The 16,508-nt window shown below is 51.4% G+C and overlaps 1 protein-coding gene across 9 annotated transcripts in view; it reads right to left on the bottom strand.

Moving 5' to 3' along the window:
• The window catches only part of PIK3C2B (phosphatidylinositol-4-phosphate 3-kinase catalytic subunit type 2 beta), a 61,810-nt gene that overhangs the window by 35,980 nt on the left and 9,322 nt on the right, over positions 1-16,508 (bottom strand). For 6 of the 9 annotated variants that reach the window (XM_089908326.1, XM_089908324.1, XM_089908323.1 and 3 more), the window contains exons 2-4: positions 4,192-5,212; positions 917-1,017; positions 174-328 (exon numbers count right to left, since the gene is read on the bottom strand). In XM_089908326.1, the coding sequence (XP_089764452.1) occupies positions 174-328; positions 917-1,017; positions 4,192-5,124 (1,189 nt within the window). In that variant the 5' untranslated portion in view covers positions 5,125-5,212. Of the gene's footprint in view, positions 1-173; positions 366-916; positions 1,018-2,431; positions 3,167-4,191; positions 5,213-16,508 lie in introns of those variants that run through there. The other 3 variants (XM_030762269.2, XM_089908328.1, XM_089908327.1) reach the window with 2 other exon arrangements.

Here is a 16,508-nt window from a genome sequence, read left to right on the forward strand (position 1 = left end):
GGGCAGGCGGGGTTCATCCCGATCCCGTCCCCCAGAGCCATCAACAACCAGATAAAGCAGGCAAACACACAGTTTGGGGTTGGGAATCGACGGCAAAAGACCCCACACAGTCAAAACACCGTCACCCCTGCCCCACCTTTAGGGATGCTCACACCGACTCCCCACTAACTTACAGTTGCAGGTAAAAGTGAGTGGCTCCTGCAGGCTGTCACACAACACGGTCACCTTCAGGTTAACCTCATCCCCGAGGTGCTCTGGGCTTGGGGTGACAGTGCTCCAGACATACCCAGTGAGGGAGTAGTCTTGGACATCAGAGCCAGATCGGAGGCTGTGCAGGAAGAGAGGGAGAAGGACCGTCGCTGTGCCTTCAGGAGAGAATGGTCAACAAGAGGCCTGCTGGGACCTCCCGTCCTGAGGCCCAAGGACCCCTCCGTCCCCACTCAGCCCGTGGGTCTGTGGGCCAGGACGGGGGCAGTGGGGAAGCAGCTGGGGGAAACCCTGTTCTTGATACATCTGTTACAGTTGCAAAATGTTTCCCAAGCTGAGTTGAACATTAAGGATAGCTTTAAAACCACACAGCTTTCCACGGAAAAATTTTCCACTTCCTTTCTCTTTTAGCCCCAGATAAGATTACACTCTTATCTCCATCTGGGGTGTGTTTGCTCCTAAAGGCAACGGAGCCTGAAGTGATTGGAACAATTTGACTGTTAGATCGAGGTTTCCTGAATTTTGTCCAAAGTGTGGAACTTCTAAGATTCCAAAAAACCTGCAAATACCGGTTGCAGGAAGCATCCCATAGTTGTAAATTGAGATGTATTAAATATGGCTCTTCTTCCTCCCTAGAAAGTTCTGAAAGGGGTGACTCTCCTCCCCAGCGCCCACAACCCTTCCCAACCCCCCAGTCTTTAACTCTTACATATCCAGCATGTGGCAGAATGCAGCAACTTCTTCATCTCTCTCCTCTGAGACCTCAAACAACTCATGGCCATTGGCGATGGTGTGGGGCCGGGAGCCCACCTTTAAGAGAAGAGCAACTTACTCAGTGCCTTTTCCCTCATGCGATCCCCTTCCCGCAGGCTCCTAGGCCTAAACTCTTAAACTCTAGGTGTAAAGACTTTCCAGTGAAAGGGGCATAAAAAACATGTGGGAAATCCAGGAATATATTTATCTGCCGTCCTGGCAGACCAAGAGCCAAGGTGAAAGAGTACTTGATGCCTCAGCTGAGTCTGGAAACCTGGGTGGGATGGACATGAGTGTGGCCGAACCTCCTTCCCGAGAGGCCAGTGTCTAATAAGCTCAACCCTGCAGGTCAGGTGGTTCCCGGCAAGCTGGGCCGTGGGGCTGGCTTTCTGGGGGATGCTCCCAGAGGCGTGGAGGGGAGCTGAGCAGACAGCTGTTGTTCCCTGTCCCACCACTGAGGCCAGAGCAAGTGGGTTGCCCAAACCGTCCCCAGGGAAGCTGAGCCCTGGGCAAAGCTCCAACATCCACAGTAAGCCCCAGGGACCCAACTCAGAGAGAGACCGAGAGACCGTGAATGGAGGCAATGACTCAGACACATGTGCCTTCCCAGTAAGCACTACTTGAGGAAGAGAGCGTCAAAGCAGCTTTCTGGGCAGGAAAGAACCGGGAAGAAGGCTTAGCTCCTACTGGCTCTCAAGTCTTCTGGTCCCCAACAGCTGGAATGTCAGGAAGACTTCCTGGGCCCCACTTCCTGTCCAAGAACATGTGTGTGCTGGTGGGGATTCTCAGAGACAAGACCTCAAACTGTCTCCCACCACAGAGCTGTTTTCAGTCACCCATGAGGAGTTCTAAAGCAGCCCTCGAACAAGGCCTGCAGCACAGCCGCAGGGAGGAGCTGGTGCGTGGCAGGTTTCGGCCTGCCTGCCCAGAGCCACCAGGGAGGCCACTGCAAGGGAATGAGGTGACAGCTCTGACAGAGTGCCGGCCTGCATCCGGTAAAGGCGGATACTTCCGGGGAGCCAGTGTGCACACACGCAACGCCTCACCTCTCAGCCTCCCCCTGGCTATTCTCCTGTCCTCCCCGCCCCCTCGGGGCAGATGGCAGCAACTGAGCTCCTCATTTGAATATCCAGATTGTTTCCTCTGAGTGACCCTCTCTCATTGGCCTTGCTCCCCTGGGTGAGCATGGAGGGGGTGCAGAGAAGGGAGGGTAGCCGTGGGGGCAGTTGGCATGGGAGGCCCTGGCTCTGCCAAGTTCATGCCTGTGTCCCAGTCAAAACAATAGTACCACTGTCAGCAACTAACCCACAAAAGTGAGAGCGATAGAGAGAGCAACAGAGACAGACAGAGACAGAGAGACAGCAAGAGGAGGGGAAGGCAAGGAGGGTGGAGAACAGAGTGGCGACTGAAGGTCATTTTCATGCCTTTCAGTACCACTCACTGGCTCCATAAGAAAACAAAAGCCACTTACGTTTGCCCTGCTGGCAGGCCCTGATGGCATCGCCCGATGCTGGCTGGGGGGATCTGCAGGGCAGAGGCTGGCAGCAGGGGTACCAGGCTGGCATTTGGAGCCAACCATTTCCTTAGCTGGCTCCACAGGCCTGGGATAAGGTGGGTCCCTCCGGCTGGAAGCCCGGCGAAGGCGGGGCGGTGGTATGGGTCGAGAGCCCGAGGGGCCCCCCCTCCCAGTGGGATGAGCCCCTGCACCAAGCTGGGGTGGGGAAGACCAAGGCCGCATTTCCCCCTAAGAACTGGCGAGGGCTTTTTGCTTTGCCCTAGCTTCTTCAAGGAGACTCTGGACCAAGCTCCCTCCCAGAACTCTGATAACACACAGGGGATGGGGGAAGGGTGAGGGAGTGGGGGGGAAGCAGGAGAGCGAGCCACAGAGGTGACCACCTACCAGGGTGGCCTGCCGCTGCGCAAGCAGGCCCAGCTGTGCAGAACAGAATCTCCCTGTCCCTATAAATAGCAGGAACAGCCCCACCTCTCAGAGCAAGTCCTTTAAAAAGCCCTGCACTCTAGAGCTGTGACTTAACCCAGGAGCTGCCTCTGCTCTGGGGGACTCTCTTAGCCGAAGCACAGGAAGGAAGGACCACGTGGCTTTTCCAGAGTTGTGAAGGATCCCAACTGCTGGGACACAAGGTGGGAAAGCCCCAGTGTCCCTCAGACAATGGATAAGGAGGAAACAGGGAGGGAATGAGGTGGAAAGCTGTTAGGACAGAACTCATCAGCCACAGGGGTGCCTCTCGGCTCCCCTGGGGTCAGGGTTTCCAAGTGCAAAACACAAAGCAGGCTTCAGGTCCCGCCCATGGAGATGTTGCTGACACTTTTTAAACCAGAAAAAGATCAAAGCTGCCCTGGAACCTACGCCATGCTTCTGTGCAGACAGTTTTCTATTTTATACTATATACTGCTAAAGTGAAATAATTACCGTCATACTGCATACTTTTTTCTTAACATTTTCACTGTGAAAAGAGATGGATGATGGTGAGGATTGCACAACGGTGTGAATGCATTTAATGCCACTGAACTGTATACTTACAGTTGGTTAAGATAGTAAATTTTATGGTATGTGTATTTTATCACAATGAGAGAGATGTGCGGGGGGGCACACACACGAGCACAGGGAGGAGAGAGGCAGAGGGGGAGAGACAAAGGGAGGGAGGGAGCCAGAGGGAGTAACGCAGAGAGAGCCAGCGAGCTAGCGAGTGAGAACAATGGAGCCTTGGGATGAGACAGAGCACTGCGGATCATTAGGCAGGGTTGCTGAGGGGTCTTGACCGGGGTCTGGGACTTAGTGAGCACTAAAAATCGGTTAGTATCATGACGGAACCTCATCACCACGCAGCATTTTTGGCAGAGCAGAAAGTCAGAAAGCAGAAGGAACCCACCCCAGTGCACAAGGCCATTCGGCCATGCCGTCAACAGTGTATCCCCTCACCTCAGTTCTGTCCTTATATCACGAAGTGGGTATTCCAAAATGCCTGCCCCCAGAAGGACCATTTGGCCAAGATACACAAAACTGGCCCTGAAAAGGAGCCTTCTCTACTAGTGTCCCTCTTCCCTCCCCCACCACGGCCCGGGGGCCCAATGTCAGAAGCAGAGGGCAGGAGAGGACTGAAGGGGTGAGTGTGGAGCAGATTGTGGTTTGGACAGCAAAGAAGAAAGGGGGGACTCTATTTCTGAATGACAAGGGGAAAGGGGACAGAAGAAACATAATCAGGTCCTCACCGGAGCTGCAGAAATCTGGAGGTTCTTGCCAGATGTTCCATTTTTCCGGTTGGCGTAGCGGGAGGTGTAGGTGCGGGGGGGCACCTGAGGGGGCATGGTCTTGCTCCGGGCCACAGGTTTTCCAGGAGTGTCCTTGCCAAAGTTCAGGAGTCCCCGGCCCTCCTTCCAGCCCCTGGTGGCGTCCCGCAGTATCTCTGCATCATAGGTTGACTTCAAGTTGAGCCGTGTAATGGCATCATTGATACCGTCGTAGTCCATGGACCCCAGTAGGCGCCCTGGACCCCCACCTCCCAGCTCCTCTTCCTCTTCTAGGAGCTGATGCCCCAGCAGTTTGCCTGGAGGTTGTTCGACCAAAGAAAAAGTGTTGATGTCATTGGGCTGGGAGATCTTGGAGGATGAGGGGGACCCCTTTCTGGGAGGCAGGGGAGGAGTGTCCCAGATAGAGACTCGGGGAGGCAGAGGAGGTGGGGACAGTTTCTTCAAAGAGTCGTCTGTGTCCCCCAGTCCTGGGGACAAAGAGAGCCCCCCATCTGAACCATCAAAAATGTAGAGATAGTCTCCGGCCAGGGAGGCTTTGGGCCAGGGATCTGCGCCAGGCTGGGAGCCCTGGGAGGTAGAGTGGTTGGGCAGCCCTTCCTGTGGGGAGAGCGAGTTGTAATTGAGGGTAGGGTCAGAGCCAGAGAGACCACGTAAGAGTTTGAGGTCCTTCCGCCTTCCCGCTGGCTTGCTGTAGAAGTCTAGGACAGGCTCATCCCAGCTGATGAGAGAGGGGTCTGTGTTCTGCTTGGCTCTGCTTTCCTCCTTGTCGTGCCGAAGCCGGGACAGAGCATCATACTCCATCTGCAGGGCTTCGGCCATGGCCAGCTCTTTGCGGCTGATGCCCACAGACTCCAGTGACTTCCAATGATCCCCACTGCCCTGAGTCGAAGACATGGTGAGGATGGGGGACAGAGGAAACAAGGAAGTCTTCTACTTCCTGGCAATGTCAGTTCTGCAGGGTTGTGGCATGGTGTCTGGGCACCTGCAAGTGAGGAGGAAAAATATCAATCATTCAGTCACAAAAAGAGACGTGTCAATAATCTGATTGGGTGACATAATCTGGGCCACTGCCTGTTTCTTGAGTGCCTACAACAGATGGAAAGAAACAGAAAGATGGAGAAAAAAAGAGATACCAAGACAACTTTATTTATCTGTTACATCCATCTACCCTTCCATTCATCTATACACGTTTCCATTTCTGGTCCCTAAATCCCATCCTCATCTCGCTCACAGGTACCCCGAAGAAAGAAGGAGGCACCTTGTATCAGCTAAGAGGAAAAGATGGAGACGAGGGCTCTTCAGTCAATTTAAAGAGGACGGCTCTCCAACGTGGATGGACCTAGAGATTATCATACTAAGCGAAGTAAGTCAGACAGAGAAAGACAAATACCACGTGATGTCACTTATATGTGGAATCTAAAATATGACACAGAGGAACCTATCTATGAAACAGAAACAGACTCACAGGCATAGAAAACAGACTTGTGGTTGCCAAGGGGGGCGAGGGTCGGGGGAGGTTTGGGAGTTTGGGATTAGCAGATGCAAACTATTATATGTAGGATGGATAAACCACAAGGTCCTACGGTATAGCACAGGGAACAGTATTCAGTGTCCTGTGATAAACCATAAGGGAAAAGAATATGAGAAGGAATATATATATGTACACCTGAGTCACTTTGCTGTACAGCAGAAATTAACACATTGTAAATCAACTCTACCTCAACAAAAAAACGTTCTTAATAAAATAAATAAAGAGGACAGCTCTCACACACCGCTGGTGGGGAACGTTAACTGGTACAACCACTTTGGAAAATAGGCAGCTTCTTGAAAAGGTAAGCATCCACCTACCATATGACTCAAGTATTCCACTCCTAATTACTTACCCAAGAAAAATGAAAGCATATGTCCACACAAAGACTTGTATACGAATATCCACAGCAGTCTTATTTGTAACATCAAAAAACCGGAGACGCGATTCACTTTGTTATAAAGCAGAAACTAACACACCATTGTAAAGCAATTATACTCCAATAAAGATGTGAAAAAACAAAACAAACAGAACTGGAGACAACCTAATGTCCATCAGCAGGTGAATGGATGAAAAAAAATATGATACATCCACACAACTGAATACTGCTCAGCAACAAAAAGGAATGAATTACTGACATAGGCAATAACATGGACGAATGTCAAAATAACTGTGTTGAGTAAAAGAAGTCAGACAGAGTGTGAGCGCGTAGGATTCCGTTTATATAAAATTCTGGAAAATGAAAACTAATCTACAGTGACAGAAAACAGATGAGTGGCTCTCTGGGAAGGGGTGGAAAGAGGGTTACAAAGGAGCACAAGGACACTTTGGGGACAAGGAAAATGTTCACTGGCTTGATTGTGGTTTCACGGGTATATACATATGTCAAAATTGATCCAGTTGCACACTTTACATATGTACAGTTTATTATATGTCAACTATACCTCAATAAACCAATAAATGAAAAGTACAACAAAGCCCTATGAAACAGCTACTCAGACTGCACTAAGATCCTCCCAAAATGCACCGATATGAGTCAGTAAAACAAAGTCTGCCAACAGGTGAGACCCGGGCACCTGATGGAGTACAGGTGTGCCGAAATACTGATTTCCCTCAGCCCTTAGGAAGCCAGACAGGCAGAGAACACCCGCCACCTGCCAGCCAGCTGCCTCTGGCCACGAGCAGCCCCTTCATTCACTCCAGCGTTGGTACCCTTTTCCTTTAGAAGCCGTGACTGGAGGCACGGTTGCAATGACAAGGCGAGCTGGCCCAGTGGTTCTCAATCCTGGCTGCACATTCGAAACACTGGGGGAATTTTTTAAAAGTACTGAAGCCCAGGTACTCTCAAGAGATTCTGATTTAATTGGTCTGCAGTAGGGCAGTGGTATTTTTTAAAACTCCCCGGGAGATTCTAGTCTGTAGCCGAAGCTGAGAACCATGGACCTGTGTGTGTATGTGTTTCAGATTAGGTTGGGGCAGGCGATTGTTTAGTAAGTGGTTTCTGACCCTTCTCACCAGCAGCTGCGAAGTTCACGATTTCATAAAATTATCAAAAATCCTTCATTTTATTGTACTGTTACCCAGCAGGTAACAAACATGTGAAGCACGTCCTTCCTCATGACTAGAAAATTGAAAGCATCAATAGGAAAAAAGTTCAGACAGATTCGTGGGTGGTAAGTTCCATCAGACCCCAAAGGAGTTAGGACAAGAGTATCCCTCAACCTGAGGTGCCCTTCCAGGATCCTGGTGCATCCATCAGGCACAGGCTGGCTCAGGGAGTCTTAGAAAGTATTTTCCCCAAAATGGAATAGCCCAAGCCCAGCTTCAGGGCATAAAAAAGCTGCTCTCTGCTGATTTCTCTGCCTGTTGAGTTTCTCCGCGCTTCAACAGCTCCTTGTAGATTACTTTTTATCCACAGAGGGTAAGAGGGAGTCTTGCTATTTAAAATTGAAAGGAATTGGATGCACAGATGAAGATACCCAGAACTTGGCTGCCCAGAGTTGGGAAACTGGGCCCAGGGAAAGGAGGGCCTAGTACTTTCGATGGGAGACACAAGATACATGCTCAAAGGTGAACTGAGATTAAGCCTTTTAATCCAGAGAGCAACTGTATTTTCAGCCCCAAGCTGGGACAAGCAGAGTAGTAACGCTGGCCTTAGCCAGGCACCACCGTGAAGAGAAAGACCGAGGCCATTGGAAATAACCTCTCTCGCTTTCCTGCCTCTCTTCCCTACTAACTTAACCACACTTGCATTTGGCCTCCCTTCCCTTTTTCCTTTTTCCTTTATTTTATTTATTTTTTGGCTGCGCTGGGTCTTCATTGCCGTGCGCGCTCTCTCTAGTTGCGGCGAGCGGGGGCTCCTCTTGGTTGCAGTGCGCGGGCTTCTCATTGCAGTGGCTTCTCTTGTTGTGGAGCGCAGGCTCTAGGCGCGCGGGCTTCAGTAGTTGTGACGCATGGGCTCAGTAGTTGTGGCTCGCGGGCTCTAGAGCGCAGGCTCAGTAGTTGTGGCACATGGGCTTAGTTGCTCCGCGGCATGTGGGATCTTCCCGGATCAGGGCTCGAACCCGTGTCCCCTATATTGGTGGGTGGATTCTTAACCACTGTGCCCCCAGGGAAATTCCTGGCCTCCCCTTCTTCCTTTTGGTCTCAGGGAAAGCAGGTCTCCGCTTCCCACTGAGGTAGAAGCCTCCAGAGCCTCCAGGGCGCTTGCCCCACACACTGGATCTCCTCTAGGCTGATGCGCCACCAACTTCCCTTCCCCCTCCTGTACTTTCACCTCTTCTCCTTAACTGGGTCTCTCTCTTCAGCACATAAACATGATCAAGCTTCTTCTAGCCTTAAAAAGAAAAAGAAGAAGGAACAAAAACCAGAACCCTACACCCTAAGCACCCCCTCTTGCCTTTCTGTCCTTCAGCTCATACCCTCCCTGTTCTTCCTTCCCTTCCCAGTCAAGCTTCACAGAAGACACACGATGTTTCTCAATTCTCCCTTATTTACTCTTCAACTCACTGTAATCTGACTTCTGCCCCCAGCATTACACTAAAATGCCCCAACAACAATGCCCAGGCCACCCAGTTCCACAGGCATTTCTATCTGCCCAGACATTGCTGCTGCACTTGGCTCTCAGACCATTCCCTTCTTCCTTACATCCTCCACCCCCTGGCTTCCATGACACTACTTTCTCATGTTCTCCACCTCTGTCATTGTCCTCCTCTTCCTTTGTCCACCCCTGAAATATTGGTGTTGGCTCAGGACTCTATTCTCAGCCTCTGTTAATGTGACAACCCCACTGGGCAGTCTCATCTGTTCTCCCACTCACATCACGTGCGTGTTGATGATTCCAAATGTGTGTCTCCCCCGTCAAGTTGATATGCCCACCCATATCTCAAACCCCAGATGTCCAAAACTGAACTATCACCTTCTTATTTCCTTCCCACAACCTTCTCCTCCTTCCTGGTTCCCCATCTGGGTGAATGGCACCATCCAGTTACCCAAGCTAGGAACCCGGCAGTCATCCTGGATTCCTCCTTCCTTTTCACCCCATATCCAGTCCCAAGGCCTGCCAACTTTTCCTCTTAATGCTTCCCAAATCTAGTCCTTGCTTCTATGCTAACTGCTGCTGCCCTAATTAAAGGCGTATTTTCTCCCACTTGGGCTATTACAATAGCCTTCAAACAGTCCTTCCTCCTCCTAATCTTTCCTTCTCTAAAGCTCGCTCCCCAGGGCAGTCAGAGGGCTCTTTCTGAAGTGTAGATCTGATCGGCTCACTCTCTGCTTAAACCCTTTCAAAGGCTCTCTATTTGATTCCTTTACAAGGCCTTTATCACCAGCCCCCATCTCCCTCTCATCTCCAACCGTTCAGAATCACGCATCTGATACCTCCGTGATTTCGTGCAGTACCTTCCTGCTCCAGGGCACGCCCTTCCCAACTGCCGACGCTCTTTGCCTATGTGATTCTAACTGCTCAGACTTTGCTCTGACATCAAGTTCTTCAAGAAGCCCTCTCTGAGCCTCCAGGTTCAACAACGCGCCCCACCTTCATGCTCCCAATAGCAACCCGTATATACCTCAAATATCATCTCGAAACATTTTATTCAAAATTAAATGTGTATGGGGCTTTCCTGGTGGTGCAGTGGTTGAGAGTCCGCCTGCCGATGCAGGGGACACGGGTTCGTGCCCCGGTCCGGGAAGATCCCACGTGCCGCGGAGCGGCTGGGCCCGTGAGCCATGGCCGCTGAGCCTGCGCGTCCGGAGCCTGTGCTCCACAACGGGAGAGGCCACAGCAGCGAGAGGCCCGCGTACCGAAAAAAAAAAAAAAAATTAAATGTGTATGAATCTGTCATCTCCCACCAAGATCCTCAAGTTCCAAAGTCACCTCATTTCCACTGAGGAAAATGTACTTCAGCTGGGATATAAGGGTAGAGCTTTCTGGTGGTAAGAATTCTCAGACATAGAGATGTGTGATCAGGATGCAGGTGGGGTCCTTTCCTGGGGATCCTTCAAAGGTAGGACTGGGTTTCAACTAACAGGACCAGGTTTGGCATCTGTAAATGCAGGTGGGTAGATAGACAAGACCCCCACAGAAAGTGCCTTCCAGCCCTGGGATTCTTTGATTCTGACCTATTGATTCCCTTCAGTCACATTTCTCAGAGGACACCAAAGTTAGCCCTGGGAGGAAGGAGAAGAAAGGCCTGAGGGGGAATTCCCTGGTGGTCCAGTGGTTAGGACTCCACACTTTCACTGCTGAGGGCCTGGGTTCAATCCCTGATCTAGGAACTAAGATGCCACACGGCGCGGCTGAGGGGAAAAAAAAAAAAGACCCGAGGGAGATCCAGCAGGCCCAGCTCCTAAGGCTCTTCCCAGACTGGAATTCAAACACGGAAAGCTGAGCCACCCCTCTCTAACCACCGGTCCCGGCTCCCAGCCAGGACACCACCAGACTGTCTGTCAGCTGTGCAGAGGAGGCCCAGCCCATCTTGCACCCGGGGCTACACCGGCAGCTGCACCTTCCAAAAAGTGCAGTGCTCTGCTCGCTCTGATGCTGAGGGATCCATGGTGAGGAGGCAGGACAAGCAGCATCCCCCGCAGGACCAGGACACCAGGACCGGGAGAGCCAGCCCTGGTTCTGGGTTCAGGGCAGCAGCCAGGCACAGGGGAAATGCAGAGAGGGAAAGAGGAAAGGCAGGAGCAACCAGTCCCAACCACCGGCAGCTAAAGGGAGCCGGCTTCCGCCCGGAATTTCATCTTCCAGGAGGGGTGGGGATACACAAAGTATTTTAGGAATCAGAGCCTCCTGTTTCTTGCCTCCCCCATTCTCTTCCCCAGTTCAGCTCCCTCCCTGCCAGGCTCTGCTGGGTTGACAAATTCTCTATTCCCTGAGTCCTCAAGGGTTACTAGGGATTCTGTAAGAAAGCAAATATCCATGTAGGTCCCAGGAAAGAGTTGGGGTGGACGAGGGCCTGGGGTCTTTGCTACTCTGCAGCTCATCCAGGAAGAGAAGGCTGGGGCCAGTACCGCTCTGTCTCACAACTCCACGGAGCACCCACACACTGTACTCTACGTGAATGACACCCTCTACCACAACAAAGAGAATGGTGCCTGCTGGAGTTGTGCACCTTGGTGGCCCTAGCTGTGTTCTCTTCTAGTATCCATCTCTCAGAAAGTAGATGGAAACCATCTGAAAGACCATTTTCAGCCAGATTCCCTTCACCACCTGCATGCACTAATTGTTAACATTTCCCCACATTTGAGCACACTTTCTCCTTCTCTGCTTAACATTTTCAAATGTTAAGATGCAAACACTTCACTTCTAAATACTTCAGCCTGAATCTCTACAGAACTAGGACATTCTCTGATGTTAAACACAATGCCAGTTAGCATACCAGCTAAATTTAACGTTGACAGTACGTTAAATTGTAATTGTTATTATTTAACAATAATATTATCTAATATAGGGTCCACATTTGAATGGTTGTAATTATCATCTGGAAAGTTCTTCAAACATACAAATTCCTGGCCCCTCTCCTGGAGGGTTTGATTCAGTGGGGTGAGTCCCTGGACTCTGAACATTTCAAAGCCCCTCAGGCAATTCAGATGTGCAGCAAAGTTTGACACCAAAGACTAGGGTTTCAGAACTACCAGGAAGACAGGACGGAACTGGGGAAAGGAACCCCAAAGAGCACCAGGCAGTCAGCTGGTAAAGGAAGAGGGCATGCTTATGGCCAAGCAGGTCGGTGCCAGGGTCTAGGCGGCACCAAACTCAGCCCACACAGCTGCCAACAGATGGCTGGAGGTCACGGGGGGAGGAAGGGGGTCAGGGCAGAGCCACACAATGGCTCAGAGTCAGAGCATAGAGAGAAAGGAGAGGGCACTCCCTCAAGTGAGCTGGCTCTGTTCCATGCCTGTGCCAGAGAGGGAGGGGCCCCAGGGTCCAGCGATGACACGAGCTGTGGGTGGAGAGGGCTTCCTGTTGTCTTGCTGGACGGCACCGTATGAGAACTACCCTGCTTGGGACAGACTAATGGGTCTCGGTCATCTCCCCAAATCCTGAGCCACAGAGCTGGATTCTAACGGGCGGTGAGTACCGGCTACGTGCCAGGTACCATGCTAGACCCAGAAGTATTCAGATGACCATGGCACAATTCCAGGAAGCTTACAGTCTAACAAAGGTGACAGATGTATCATAAATAATTCAATCTCCCCTTTCGGGCACAAAGCAGGGAACCTTGCACGTCCTGACCCATCTTCACTGAGCAGGGGAAATGGAGAGCTATCGAGAAAGGTGGTGAAAAATATGGAGGGTCTCAAGCCCCCAGCCTGTTAGCAGTTTTTACTAAGGGAAGATGACTCATTTCTAGGACTGCCCTAGGAAGAGACCTTCAGTACCTCCTCTCAGGACAGAATGGTTCAAGGGGTTAAGGACTTAATCCCTTTGGCTCCCAGAGCTTTCTCTTCTGAGAGGACCCTGCCCCTATCTATCCCCAGCACCCACACTTACCCAGACCCCAAATCCCACTGGTTTTGCAGCCAGGTACACGTCCCCCACCCCTCACTCCGCACGCTGTCGCTCAGCTCCACCTCTCCCCTCCCACAGCCCCAGCTCCAACAGGGAAGTGTGCCAGGAATACGACCCCTCCAGCGGGAAGGTATAACAATAAGTCAAGTAGGTCAGCTCCCTGCCTCAAACAGATGTGCAGCTGATCCCTGCTTCCGTATTGAAAACCTACGGGTTTTATACAGCTCTACAAGCTTCTTTGATGTCAGGCCCATCACTGAGTCACACTCACCAACAAAGTCTTTCTCTTGTTTAACTATGTTCTCTCTGTGTGGTTCTCACTTAATCCAAATGTGAGGAGACTGAATATAACTGCTTGCATTTTCTTCCCACTCATACAGCCCCTCTCTAGCATCCTCTCAGCCAAATTAAAGCAGCCCCACGTGGTTCAGTTTTGCTACTGGAACTTACTTTCCGTTTCTCTCTTTCCTGGGCCTACCCTGGACTCTCCACCAATTGAAGCCAAAGTGGACACAAGAGTTAATAAAGGGCTCTCTGGGTCCTAAGAGAGCAGAGGGACAGGAGGCTGTGTGACACAGTTACATCACTTGGGTTTGCATTCAGAGTCCTGAGTCCCCGGTCCCAGGTCAGAAACCATTTGTGCAGCTGTTCTGCTCACACACCACACACACACACGGAATCCCTGGAGATCACAGTTCCTAGCACACACCCTGTAGATTTGGGATCTGGGTACGAAGAGAGTCAGTGATGGAAGAGGTGAGGCAGCTCGTGGCTCCTCACAAAACTTTCCTTCCTAGAGTTGGCGATTAAGATGGCAGGCACCAGGAACTGGCAATCAGCTGAATGGAACGTTTGGCAAAAAGGAAAGAAAGGTCTTGGCCAGGAACCATCCCAGGAGCCAGAACAGCCACATCTCCCCTCTGTCTGGTCCACACTTCCTGCTTTTTCCACCCCCTGTCCTCAGCCACCGCAGCCCCAAGATCCAGGCCTTCTAGTTCAGATCGGCCGGGTTTCCTCCAAGGAGCACGGTGGTTAAGAATTACTCTTCCAGTTTCCTCGACCCTCCAGAGAAAGCCGGTGGACAGGACAGCAGAGGGAAAGAGGAGCTCCCAGGATGACCTTCCCTTAATAATCTTGGCCTCCAGCTGAGAGGGCTCCTGAGGAAACTTCTTTACAGACAAAGTTCACACCAGCCCACCCACATGAGAAAAACAGCCTGCCATTTGCAAAGAGCAACATCTAGGAAGCCTTAGCCTCTCCGAGGGTCCTGTAGACTCCTGAAGCATAAAGGAAGCCCCTCTGGGAGGAGGATGTAAGGAAGTGGGTGGAGGAGGGCATGGGGACACGGCAGCCCTTCTCCGTGCCACTTGCTTGCTGCAAACCAAGGGCTCCTGAAAGGCTCGGACTGTCGCCTCTGTCACCTCCAGCTGAATCTCCAGTCCAGCTTCCCCAGCTCATGCCCTTCGGAATCCAGTTCTCCAGGATTCCTTCGTGGGCTGGGAAAACTCACTAGAGGAGGCCAGCCCATTAAGCAGAATCCAGAAAGCAGGTCACAGCTGTTCCCGTCCCGCCGGGGCACCAAAGCGAGGACCCAAAACGCCAGCAAGGCTCTGCTCTGCCTGGAGGACTCACCGGAGGCGAGAGATGAGAGGCAATGTCCTCCACCTCACGGCTCAGGTCCAGACTCCCCAGGTCCTCACAAGCTAGGTGGGGCTAACCCATCAGAGTCTGCAAGGAGGAAGGAGGCAGCCCTGAGCAGACTACAAATTACAGCCCAACCCCATGGCAAGGGGATGGGGCTGTGTCTCAGGGTAACTACAGAGGCATCAGACTAACCAGAGTCTACCGAAGAATGCCAGTGAGGCCATCCTCCAAAAGAATGACATCTTTGCTGGGAATCAACACTCTGATCTTTAGGGAGTGTCTCCAATTCATTCAATTATAACAATTCTTTGGTTATTTTCTGGTAGCACCTTTCTTAGACATATAAAAGGTAATCTCTCTTCTCCATCACAGGGTCCTACTATCTAGTAGAATGAGGCCCACAAAAGGTCAGCGACTTTGCCCTGGGTCTCACGGCGGAGCCACAGCAGAGTCGGGAAGGGCCCACAGGACCAATGTGGGGGGGCTACTTGGTGCTGGACCTCAGAAACAACCCTGGCCCCAGCCCCGCGCTCCATCCCATGAGGACACACTTGGCACTGAATGTGCCAGAGCCTGGGACGAGAAGGACCGAGGGACTTGGTCCCCAGAACAATTCTACAGAGTAGAGAAGGTGGGGCCAGCAGCCCCAGTGTAGTGGCACTGCCTGTGCCAGGGGGCAAGGACAGGCTGTGTGGGCAGCTGACAGCCACCTGCTTGGCTCGGAAGAGGGTAAAAGGCAGTCGAGCAGAAAAAGACTGAGCCAGTCATCCAAGGGAACCTCGGAGGAGCAAAGACCAGCCGCCACACCATGCCCAGGGCAAGCTCCTTCCTGCCCTCCTGGCAGGGAGGCTCTGCGCCACTGTCCACAAGTCCTGCCCACTGTCCCTCTGCCACCACAGTCCCTAAACTAGCGATCCTGACATGCTGTCTGATAATAGAGAATATCTGCAATCAGTGCTAACTCCCCAAATCGAGAAAATCCCTGATAGACTGCAGTCACTCCCAGGGACCCAGAGCCACAGTAATCACACAAACTGCACACCTTCCCGCACCCTCCGACTCACTCCCTCATTAGCTCCCTAAGGGCAGGAGAAGAAGCTGGCCTAGACACCACGAGGTGACAGCCTTAGTTAGCGCCACTGGCAAAGAAGCCTGAGAAAAGTAGACGGAAAATTGGGTTTTTTTTTTTAAGCAATGAAGTATTTTTTCTTTAAGCTTTTAAGTTCAGACGACAAATCTTATTCTATCTATAAACCTAATAATTTTTTCCCACAACTCACACACACACACTGTATTTTATTTTTACAAGAGATAAATAAACTGACACCAAGCATTGTAAATGGAGGACCGCAACAATGATTGCAATGACCAAACACGAAACACACTCACACTATGTCATGATATTGACCTTCAGTCCAGGAATCCTCCACTGCAACAGCTCCTTTACTTTGCAGTGAAAATTGATTTGTATATGTTTTGCCTCTGAGTAGAGGAAAGTTGAACCAGAAGAAAAAGGAAAACAGGACCTCTAAGCTCCAGGGGCAGCTCTGGGCCTTCCCTGTCCACATTCCAGCATTCGGGGACAGGTTGGGCCAGCGAGGAGAGCACCAGGGAGGGAAATGCCAGGGAAGGAGACTCCAGACACAAGAGCCCAGGAGGGCTTTTGTCCAAAGGTCACCTGGCTTCTGGACAGCCTCAGGGACAGGTGTTATTTCCTAGGTCAGGGCAAAGTGGAGAAGCCCTGGGGTCCTCACAAACCAGGGTGGGAAAAGAAAAGGGTGTCAGCTCTCAAGTAGCCCCCTTCTTTCAGACCAGAAAAACACACACACACACACACACACACACAAAAACAAAACACCACCAAACATCTGATACTAATTTACACAGGGGTGTTAGAGGTCAAAGTGTTAGTCCCTCCCAGGGACGTTTGCATTTAAAAAGCAGAGTCTAAGGAGAGGGGTGCTCAACCTAAGGGAATCTGGAAGTGGTAAAGGAAATTTCTAGTGGCACTGGGAGAAATGACCCTTTAAAAGGTAGGGGAGGGCTTCTCTGGTGGCGCAGTGGTTGAGAGTCCGCCTGCCGAGGCAGGGG

Source organism: Delphinapterus leucas, chromosome 1 (assembly GCF_059928025.1).
Source record: "Delphinapterus leucas isolate spDelLeu-1000000601 "Yukka" chromosome 1, BTC_Dleu_Yukka2, whole genome shotgun sequence".
Lineage (NCBI taxonomy): Eukaryota > Metazoa > Chordata > Mammalia > Artiodactyla > Monodontidae > Delphinapterus > Delphinapterus leucas.